General features: G+C 38.8%; 1 protein-coding gene across 1 annotated transcript; it reads left to right on the top strand.

Annotated features, from left to right (window-relative positions):
• Positions 1–6,151: 6,151 nt before the first annotated feature.
• LOC125222257 (histidine--tRNA ligase, cytoplasmic-like) lies at positions 6,152–11,647 on the top strand. The gene is made up of 7 exons (XM_048124773.2): positions 6,152–7,595; positions 8,258–8,437; positions 8,517–8,774; positions 8,994–9,128; positions 9,337–9,618; positions 10,648–10,782; positions 11,140–11,647. Exons 1-7 carry the CDS (start codon positions 6,267–6,269, stop codon positions 11,443–11,445), a joined length of 2,625 nt encoding a protein of 874 aa, XP_047980730.1. The 5' UTR covers positions 6,152–6,266; the 3' UTR covers positions 11,446–11,647.
• The last annotated feature ends 242 nt before the right edge of the window (positions 11,648–11,889 follow it).

The raw sequence follows: 11,889 nt of genomic DNA, 5'->3' as shown, positions 1-11,889 counted from the left end.
CCCATTTCGTGGTTTTTTCCATTGATAGTTTCACCTTCAGTTCTTTCTCAAAGCCCGCAAATTAACACCGGCCTACAAAGGCCCAGAGTGTGTATCAGCTTTCGGGTGGTAACTTATCGTTGCTAGTGTGGAGATTTGTTTTCCATTCTCGAAATCTGCATTAAGAAACAAAATTGCATTCCAAAATTAGCCCTCCTTGGCCTAATACTCACGCTCAATCCTCTCCTCTACATCCATTTCTCTTCCCTTTTTCTCTTTGATTTTCGGTGAGATTTGCTGCACCACATTCTTTTTTTCTACACAAATTTATCTCACTAAAATTGGCCTCTTGTTTTTGTGCAACCCTATTCTCTGGAAGTTTTATTCACACAACCGAAGGTTCTGCATCGTTGAGGAACTCTATTTCCATCCAGTGGTGGAATTATAGACCCTGTTGGTAAACCCAAATTTCATGATTCCACTTTGGTACTCCCTCCGTCCCACCATAAGTGAGACGCTTCTTTTTTTTTGCCTTTGTTTTAAAAAAAATATACTTCATTCTCTCTCTTACTTTACATTCTCTCTCCCTTAACTATTCAATATTCCCTTGGTCCCGTAAAAATAAGTGCATTTGAAATGACACGAGAGTTAATGCACAATTGATAAGTACGAGAGAGAGATCAGATGAGAAGGATAGTTGATGCACTATTTTTTAGCACTATTATTACCTGCAAGTATACATAGTAGCAACAGTATAGCTAAATGTCAGTACTAGATATCGAACACAGGGAAAACAAACACAGACTGTCTATCTTATACTAGAATTCAATTACTATTTGGAAAACCGAACTATTTTTGAAAACTTTGAAAACTGAAAGCAATTGAAAGCAGTTAACACCTGATTGCAGATAAATCACAGAGATAAAATATAAAGATAAGGGAAATCCAGTGATGTGCGTTCACAGTTATGGTTATACAAATTCTAACTACAGTACCCTAGCACAGTTTATACTTTGATAAAACGAGTCACCTAGCTTATGCTCATGCGATGTAAACGTTGATTACTAACATTAGGGTTGTCAATCCTAACACGTAACTCCAAAAAGCTCCTAAGACCCTTGAAAAGTCCTCACTCTCAATTAACAGTGTCATTTTAAAGGAAGCTAATTGTAGTGTCTACTAAGTGGACCTAACTCGCTAGAAACTCTCTCACAGTTATTAAGCAAGTTATATTTGATCATGCACGATTGTGTCACTCAATCATGAAGCTTCCCGAACAACTTAGGGAATAAACAAAGTAAAAACTAGAAAAAGGAATTGTATAACCAAAGTCGTTATTAACACATCCCTAGAATCCTATGAATTTAGTTACACATGACGTAATAATCTAAACACATAGATTAAAGGGAAAACAATAGGAACATAGAACTAAAGCTAATAAAACCCGTAGGTTGAATCCTTGTCGTTCTTGATGTTCTTGAATCCTTCTTCAACTTCTTGCACAATGAAGTACTCTAGCTTTTAATCTCTGGAAATTATATTGCAAAAAGAGGATCTAATTTGATGAAGCTTGAGGGCTTATTTATAGGGAAAAGTCATTCCTCATTTTAGAAGGAAAAGATCTTCAAAATATGGTAAATCTTGGATTGAAATCTAGGTTAAATCTGTTGCGCCGCTTTTCACGGCGGGCCGCCGCACGTCCTCCGGCGATCGCCACGCGGTGGTCCAGGGAATCTTTGTCTCCTCGGTGGCGGGCGCGGGCCGCCACACGTCCTCCGACGGTCGCCGGGCGAGACTCCTTTTCTAGCACAGATTTCCGAGGCGTGCCGCTGCATGTCACTGGCCGCCGGGCACCGGCGGTCGCCGGTTGCCGTCTGAACTCCAGATTTCCAGACTTTGCGTTTTGACTCCCTTTTTCGGCTCAAATATGCACATTTCTCACAAAACACGTCATAATACCAAAATGTATAAAATATTCAAATAATGGACATGTAATGCGACTTTGACATTAAAAACGGACCAAATAATGGCTTTAAAACAGTGCAAAATCCGAGCGTATCAGTAGTTAGAGTAGTGTTAGTGTATAGTGAGACCACATTATTATTAGTATTTAATGAGTTGTAATAGTAGGCCATACTGGTATAAGTTGTAAATAATTAAATTGATATATATGAGATATTAGTTTGGGACAACTTTCCATAAATAAAAATGCTCATATTTTTATGGGAGGACCGGAATGGAAAGTGCACATATTTTTATGGGACGGAGGGAGTATCATTTTCTATGACGAGTGCAAAAATGAAGCGCCTCACTTTTAGTGGGACGGATGGAGTATTTATCAAAATACAGTCCGTCTAAATTTAGTCATGCTTCAATTTAATGGAAAGATAGATTGAATGAGGTTGGGTATTCAAAATGACATGGGTGAACTCCATTTTATTGTCCAACTAAGAAAACTTCTTGTGTATTGAAGACATACTACAAAAGTATCACACACTGACCATGATCATTATCCGTAAATTCTTTTAGCTTAATAATGGTTCTAAGCGGATTAAAAAGAACCAGACACAACGTTTATTTCGCCGTTTAGCCCGCATACATACCCAGATCAGTCATCTTACTAGATTGATAGGTGTAATTGATCGCGACTGCATAAATAATCTACGTATGGACCGGAATTGTTTTAGTATATGTATTCTTCTTAGAAAAGGAGCCGGGTTGGTAGATGGATCCTTTGTTAAAGTAGAGAAATAAGTGGCTATTTTCTTATGTGCTTTAGCACACAAAAAATGAACTAGGTTGTTAGTTTTGATTTTTGGTGGTCCGGTCAAACAGTTTCATACTATGTCTATGTTGTCATCCGAGCGATCATAATGGTGCATACAATGTGTATATCTAAGCTAACTCTGGTACCTGACAACTGTGTTGACCATAGGTGGAAGTGGTTTAAGGTAAAATGTCAAATATTTACTCACATGAATCTGATACTATAGATTTATTCATTGATAATTATATATGTGTTCACTTGTAGGGTTGCTTAGGTGCGTTACATGGGACATATATTAATATCCGAGTTCCATTGGATGACAAACCAAAATATCAAACTAGGAAAGGGCAAATAGCCACAAATACCTTGGCAGCGTGCACAAGGGACATACTTTTGTGTATGTTTTACTGGGCTGGGAAGGGTTCGCAGGTGATGCACGTATCCTAATATGCTTTATGTAACAATAAAATTTTCTTGTGATTAGAAAAATGCATTTGTTAGAGCATATACAAGAAATGAAGAACCAGAGTTCAAGTTGCTCCTAAAGTCGTTTAGTGGTGAATTCAATGTAAGAGAGAACAATATAGAAACCATTATGCTCTCGGACAACACCATTGATCTCAATCCGGATATTTATGAGGGCCGAGGTGAAGAGCATGTAATTGGAGATGATGTCTCCCTCAAGCATAAGCAACAGAGCTGGTGGTACTATCACGCAAGCGGTTCGGTGAGAGTGCACACTCCAGAGACCGTGGGTCAACAAATTCCGAGAAGATTTGAGCTTACGCACGTTATAATGACGTGGAGCCTGAACAATGACCTTAAAATGTCAATTACCACAACTTTGACAACGCCTCAACAAGGACAGACTGGACAGTAGACTCCTCGAACACCATCTCTTGCTTCATCATAGCCAACTTTATGGTGACGCTACCATAATCATGATGTGAAATGCCCAATGAACAACATATTCATGAATCTTATCTATTGTGCTGTAAACATTCGGCTTCGTAATTGAAGCCGTGGGAGACACCATAATAATTGAAGCAATGTTAGCTCATAGCCAACGTATAAGCTTAAAACATTATCCTATAGACCTGCCCAAGGTTTACCGAATCGGCGGTTAATACCGAAACCATAACCGCCGGTTACGGTTCCGAACCGAAACCATGAGAATTTATTCGAACCGAAACCGTCAATTTTTGAACCGTGGTTCGGTTCAGGTTCAAAAATTTTCGAACCGAAACCATGCCGGAACCGCGAAAAACCACAGAAAAACCGTGAAATTAAGCCGGAACCGCAAAAAAAACCGACGGTTCGGAATCGCAAAAAACCGACGGAAAACCATCGGTTCAGAACCGAAACCTAAACCGACGGTTTTGGAACCGGAACCATAACCGCGAAACACCCTCGCGGTTCGGTTCCGGTTCAACAATTTTCAAAACCGGAACCGGCGGTTCCAAACCGTAACTGCCAGTTCCTGAACCATGGGCACCTCCATTATCCTATAGCGAGCAAATCTGCCAGGTATTAAGTGAAGATACATTCTTTTGAAAAACAAACATCGGTTCTGGATGGGTATCCCAAGTAAACTTCAAATAACTATCTCCTAAACTCTGAACATTCATATACACCATTCCATTTAGTTTTTTGTTGGGAATCTAAGGGATGAATATATTGTAAACTAGAATGTAAGCTATATTGTTTCCACACATGAAAAAAGTTCTTAAATGTGTCAAAAAACATTCAATATCTGCTCTCAGAATGTAAGGTAATATAGAGGTTTGAAATCAATTTTGTAAATAAATTCTAGTCAAGACCATAATATGGATATTTTTCAAGAAAATGATTCATTCAGCTCGATAGTTTGAATAATTATTTACTATCTAAAAAAAATTAGCTTGTTCTTGGTTTCCAGCAAAATAGTTTTAAAAACTTAGGAATAAATCATACTTTGAGGCGATGGAATTGAAGACATACCTGTTTGCACAAGTTTCGTCAGGAGTCTTCGAGCGCACAACTGTGAGATGTTGGGGAAGATAAAATGAAATTATATACTCTCTCCGTCCCAATAAATATGAAATATTAGGTTTTTGACATGAGATTTTATGTTGTGTTATTTTGTGAGTTAATGAAGAGAGAGTAAAGTGAGAGACAAAAGAAATTGTAAAGATGATGTTATTTCCATTTTAGAAAATGTTTTATTTTTAATGGAACAATCCAAAAAGAAAAATGTTTCATTTTAAATGGTACATATGGATTATATTTTAAGCGCCATAGCAGAATGTAGTATTTTGGAGAAAAATAAAAAAAGGTAGAGGGCAATAATGTCTAAACAATCTATATCCCATTTATGTGTTGGTGTATCAAACATGAGGTGTAATTACGGAACTTACCTAATTTAATGTATCAAACAACGACCGAGAAATACACTATCTGAATAATTTGGATTCTTTTCTAATTTGATTCTCCCGTGTATTTTTCAACTTATGCTATCAAACGTACCTTAGCTAGCAACTATACTTTGAATATTGAGATAAAATTTGTATTTAAAAATAATTTTCTCATTTTTTTAAAAAAAATTTAAAATTTAAAATTCAGATAAAAAGAAGTCCATCTGAGTGAGCTTTTTTTTTTAGACGTCATTGGTGTGAGTGAGCTTCACACCGAGACATCATTGGATTTGGATTAGGGTTTTTTTTTTGAAGAGGATCGACAATGGTTCCCCATCTACCCCCTGAAGAGAGTTCGAATTGTGGCAAGCCAACTAGCCTTCCTCAAACTGGTCCGACCGTTAGGCCACCCTGGCTTGAGGTCTCAAACTGGTCCGACCGTTAGGCCACCCTGGCTTGAGTACAGGCTCGTAGACTGCCTAGTAGACTCATCCGTACACAAACTGGTCCGACCATGAGGCCACCCTGGCTTGAGTACAAACTCGTAAACTGTCTTGCCTAACAACTAGGTCCGCCTCCCCAGCCTGTCAAGCCCATAGGGAAATTAATTTCAAGTTGCAATTCCTAGGGGTCGAACTCGTGACCTCTAGGATGCCATATCCTCCTCCTCTTACCATTAGGCTAGAGGGCTTGGATTGGATTTGGATTAGGGTTTAGGATTTAGGGTTTAGGGTTCACACTGAGTGAGCTTCACACCGAGACATCATTGGATTTGGACGAGAGGGGACAAGGCATGTGACAGAACGACCCTTCCTTCTCACAATTCACGACGACTCGACAGTCACACACACGCAATACATGCCAATGCCATTTCTATCCCAACATGGAATACATCGGTTTTCGTCATGAATTCTCTTCAGACTCAAGAAATGTAAAGAGACTAATTATTTCTAAAATAAATTTGAAAAGAGTTATCAAAAAGAGCTATCCTAGTTTAGCAGGCCATTTCATTTAGGGTTTAGGGTTCGCTAAATTTGGGCTTTCTATTTTGGTAAAACCCTCAAAATTCAATCCACTAAATCTTCCTTTTCCGAAACCCCCAAATTCCGGTTCCTTTCTCTGCGGCGATGGCGGCAGGGAGACGCACGGTGACTCTCGGCGGAAAAGGCTCTTCCCTGACGTCATCCTCTGTATTCGACGTTGCAAGCGGCTTAGCTCGCGTCACCATTGATTCCTCAGCACTCTCTCGTCGCTCCTCTACTTCTACCAGTTCCGCCGCAAAGTTCTCGTTTACGATTCCCGATTATTTCACTGCGAAGGAAGCTAGGGCTTCTGTAATTCTCCTATTGAACAAGCTGTTGCTCTCTTCCTCTTCTTCCACCTTCGCCTGTGCTCATTTGGTCGAAATTCTCGAATCGAGTGCCCTGGGTTTGGATTATACACTCGACAATGTTGCATCAGATGAATTGGCTACGGTTGATTACTCTGCTGCTGCGATCGCCGGCGTTTCTGCAATCCTGGATCACCGCTCTTCCGCATTGGTCCCTATTGTCGATGCCATTGCAGCTTTATCGTGTGAGGCTCTGCGAGCTGACGTGTCGCCTTTTAACTTGATGGACTCCGGAGATGGTTCGACGGCCAAGGACGCCGTTGCTGTAGCAGCTGATTTCAAGGTATTTTTTAACGGTTCGAAGCTGGTTAATTCGGAGAAGAAGCTTTCGCACTCTTCCATGGCGGAGATTCCATCGCTCCATGGGGATTTCAGGGATGTTTCTCGATCGCTCCACTCGAGAACTAGAGTTCAGTTGAATTCCGGATTCGGAGCTGGCTCGGCGAAGGTTTTGTCGATGTCATTGGGGAATTTGGCTTCGTCTCTGTTGTATTTGGGGATTAATAGCACTCTTCGCACCGAGCTTCTTCTCTCGGGTTCAATTTCTGACGTCGAATTGTGTTCTCGTCTGTCGGCAATGGTGGCAGCCAAATGCCTGCGCCCTGCTCTGGAAGAGCTGTACGCGTCTTTTCAAGCTGCTCGTTTGCAAGAGGATTATCTGTTGTTCGTCCATAAAATTTATGAATTACTTGATATGGTGAGGGATATAGTTTCGTGGGAGGCTACAGCTGCGTTCATTTCACTTGGGGGAAGCGAGATTTTTGGTGATAGAATTCTAGGAGACAATGGGAGTTTGAGTGAGTCTTCAACTGGAGATAATCCTAAAGCTGATAAGAAGAGTGAGAAAAAGAAGAAGAAAGTTGTTATGGGGAAGGGAACAATTGCTCTGATGCAGTTTATCAAGGATAGGTTGCTCGGCGGAGCTGCAAAATATGACTTGGAAAAATGCGCTCAGGATTTCCAGTCATTACTAGATCCGGAAGGTCCGTGTTTTGATGATCTCCTCACAAAGCTGAAAGAGATTGTGGAAACCAATGAAAGTCGAAGGCTTCCGAAACTACCCAAGGTCTGTAATAGTTACAACTTTCGTACATTTGCATAAACATTCTCTTGTTGGATCGTATTGCAAAATTTCTGGATGAATGACTGAGGTGGCTTATTATTATGTTTCTTATGTTTTCCCTATTTAGTTTGAATGAAATAAGTGCACAAAGATAGCTTTACTTGTATGATCTGCACAAAGTATGCCTCTTTCTAAGAGATGCTATAATGATATTGTGAGAAGTTGTTCAAATAAAGATAGTACAAAATCTGAATACTTTCATCATTAAAAGTGTAAAACTGATTTAAATGTTATATTTTGTCATTAATGGTCCGATGAGTGTTGATATTTCACAGTATTAGTTGTGCAGAAGAAAGCGTGGATTTTTTTCTATACATTGTATGTGATCCAACTCTCTAAGAGATGATCTGTAAATGCTAGATTTTGTTTGTTCTTTTCAAAATTAATACCATCACAAACTTAGTGTGGTGTTATAGTTGATGAGCAATGGTAATCAGTGAATGTGGCTTCGTTTTTCTTTTTTATTTCTGAGTTTGAGCTTTTTCCTCATAATTGGTCCATCCCTCAAGTCTCTATATTCACATTGTAGCTTAAGACAACACAAAATTGACACAAAGATATTTTGTGTTAAATTATAGACTCTTTTGTCTCTCTCTCATGTGCAGGGTACCCGTGATTTTGCAAAAGAGCAGATGGCAGTTAGAGAGAAAGCTTTCTCAATTATAACAGAGGTTTTCAAAAGGCATGGTGCCACGGCTTTAGATACCCCGGTCTTTGAAATGAGAGAGACTCTTATGGGAAAGTATGGAGAAGACTCAAAGTTGATCTATGACCTTGCCGATCAGGTGAGCTTCTTGGTTTCATTGAGCAATTCCTTTTATTGTGTTCAGTCTAACTTCAATACAAATGCCTTCTGTTACGCAGGGTGGAGAACTTTGTTCACTCCGATATGACCTGACAGTTCCTTTTGCTCGATATGTTGCTATGAATGGCTTGACATCATTCAAAAGGTACCAGATAGCAAAAGTTTACAGAAGGGACAATCCATCAAAGGGACGGTATCGTGAATTCTATCAATGTGACTTTGATTTTGCTGGTCAATTTGAAAAAATGTTGCCAGACTTTGAGGTCATAAAAATCTTGACAGAGTTGCTTGATGAGCTAGCTATTGGTGATTACGAGGTAAAAAACTATTTTCTTTATTATAGTGTTATTTACCTCATAAATGGATGATATACTGCACTCCCTTTTCTATAGTTTTTGTTATACACGAATAAACCTTTATTTGTGTAAAAATATTTGCTCGTGTTGCTTTAAGACCTCTGATGTCCTGGTTATGTAAGCCATAGTTAAGGAAATTATTATATTTTCATGTTTAACTGTCTTAAAATGTTTGTTCAGGTGAAGCTCAATCACCGGAAGTTACTTGATGGCATGTTGGCTATCTGTGGGGTGCCACAGGAGAAATTTAGAACTATTTGTTCCAGTATTGACAAGCTAGACAAGCAAACGTTTGAGCAGGTTAAAAAGGAAATGGTGAGTGTGTGGATCTGATCATGAGAGGTTGACAAAATAACACTGGAAGAATAGCTGTCCTTTCAAATAATAAAATGTCTGTATATTTGGTTCATCTGCTGACAAAATGATGTTTCCTTCTTTTATCTTTATGTATGACAATTTGTTTTTAATTCAGTGGGATTATCCTCTGTGAATTCATAGGCTGCATATATTTTCACTTTTACAGGTGGATGAAAAAGGTTTAACTGAGGAGACTGCCAATAAAATTGGAACTTTTGTTGAAAACAGAGGATCGCCTATGGAGTTATTGTCCAAGTTAAAACAGGAAGGCAGTGAGTTCTTATCAAACAGTGAAGCCGAGCTTGCGTTGAATGAATTGGAGACTCTATTTAAAGCTCTACTGAAATCCAAGTGTATAAACAAAGTAGTTTTCGACTTGAGTCTTGCAAGGGGTCTGGATTACTACACCGGAGTCATATTTGAGACTGTTTTTAAAGGGGGTGCACAGGTAAATTTTCTATTTTGTTTCATTTGATTTAATTGCTGCGTTAGAACATGAGCTTTTGGACGTATTTATAGTATTAAACCATGCTTGCAGTGTCCAGCTTTACACCAAACTCAAATCCATTTTATTGTATATGTCACGCTAATTTTACTCCAACCATTCGCACCAAATTAAAATTTTACACCATTTTTTAGTATTTTGCTCACAAAATATTTGTAGTAACTTCATATTTGGTGTTGTTCCATAGAAAGCCCCAAAATGGGTTTGGATTTGGTGTATGGTTGGAGAAGTTTTCTACACCAAAAATTTGGTGTAGAAAACTTCTCCAACCATACACCAAATCCAAACCCATTTTGGGGTTTTTCTATGGAACAACACCAAATATGGTGTTAATGCAAAAATTTTGTGAGACAAGAACTCAAAAATGGTGTAAAATTTGAATTTGGTGCGAATGGTTGGAGTAAAACTACTTTTTTGGTGTAACATATACTCAAAAATGGGTTTGAGGTTGATGTAAATGATTGGAGATGGCCAAAGACGTGTACTCGTGGGGTAAAATCTTTATTAATACTAATTTTCAAGTTTGAGCAGTCTGAGGCTTGTCAATCCGAAACTTATATAGCCCAAGGGACCATTTATCATGTTAGTAGTTTTTCACATCCTCAAAAGTGCAAGCATGTGATGCTGGTGCAAATGCCAAATATGACGAGTGGATGTGTTTTTTGCCCCTGTTGCATTTTGGTTTAATGAAGAAAAAATTATGTTCATGTCTCTGACTTTTGACAAATCAAGAGAAAATCCCTCCTTGTAATTCATTTGCGAGAATTTGAAAAATTAAATGTGGTCCGCACTCAATCAACTTATCAGAAGTTATGCAGGAACTTTATTGGTATTTTTTTGTTTTTCATCACAATTGAGAATAGTTTAGTTGTCTGCTGCAACCTAGGATGCTCTTCTTTTTATTTTCAATGCTAGTCACATTAAACAAGATTTTATTTATAGGATGCTAAAATAGAAAAAACTTGTCTGCAGGTCGGTTCAATCGCTGCTGGTGGACGCTACGACAATCTTATAGGGATGTTTGGCACAAAGCAAGTTCCTGCTGTTGGCGTCAGCTTAGGAATAGAGAGAGTATTTGCTATTATGGAGCAACTCCAAAATGACCAGGTATGCATTTGTCGTCAATTAAAAATCTACTGTTCATCGAAGAAAAGAGGCGCCTTCGAACTCTGTCTTGTTTAAAGAAATTAGACAAAGTGTTGAGTTTCGGAGGTCTCATAGTGCAACCTGAATTTGCCAACCTGAAGTATGCTGAGATTTTTGCGAGCATGCATCTGGAGAGTTACGATAAAAGTTGCTTATTGTCACATGATAATTTTTTAAATATTTCTGATGCTGCAAACTTGTGTACACAGTTCAAATAGTTTTGCTTGTGACTCATTGGCTTCTCATAGCTCAGAAACTATGCCACTTGGCCTGATTATGCAGTCTTAATACCACACTTCTAACATGCTTCTGTGCCAGGAAATCCGAGCAACGGAAACTCAAGTCCTGGTGAGCATCCTAGGTGACGACATATCACTTGGCGCTGAACTAGCAAGTGAGTTGTGGGATGCCAAGCTGAAGGCTGAAGTTATGGTGAACAAGAGAGTAATCAAGCATATTGACCGCGCCAGAGGCTCCAAGATCCCGTACATGGCGATAGTAGGCGACCAGGAGCTTAGCAAAGGTGTCGTGAAACTGAAAGATGTCACGGCCGCAACTGAGGATGAAATCCCGAGAATCGAACTCGTGGCGGAGCTACAGAGACGGTTGAACATCTCACCGTAAATAGATTGCCAAGATCATCAAATTTTCCATGTTACAGTTTCCTTCTTTTTGACCGTGGGTACACTCAGGTTTTTTCCCTCTTCTTACATCATCTGATTTAGATAACTTGTAGTAGTACCATTGTGATGTGTACAATGTGATTTTAAAGGATTCCACATATGTTGTTGCAAATGTTATACGAATAACTGATTTGTGATGTCAAGCTCAAGTTCAAGTCATAATCCATGTGAGTAATAACCAAGATCCCTACAAAGACGGTTGAATTTGAACATCTCACCTGATTACGTTCCGCTCAAGATGTCCATATTTTTGAGTGACATGAGATTTTGTTAGGTGGAGTAGGTAGAGAAAAAAATTAGTTGAATATTTAATAAGGAGAGAGAAGAGAGATTAAATTCAAAATATAAAAAGTGAATATTTTTATTGAGACAAACTAAAAAGAAA

The sequence above is a fragment of the Salvia hispanica genome, chromosome 1, assembly GCF_029641045.1.
Source record: "Salvia hispanica isolate PSC_SH4W2 chromosome 1, Shi_PSC_v1, whole genome shotgun sequence".
NCBI classification, from domain to species: Eukaryota; Viridiplantae; Streptophyta; class Magnoliopsida; order Lamiales; family Lamiaceae; genus Salvia; species Salvia hispanica.
This window is presented reverse-complemented; position numbering and strand designations above follow the sequence as displayed.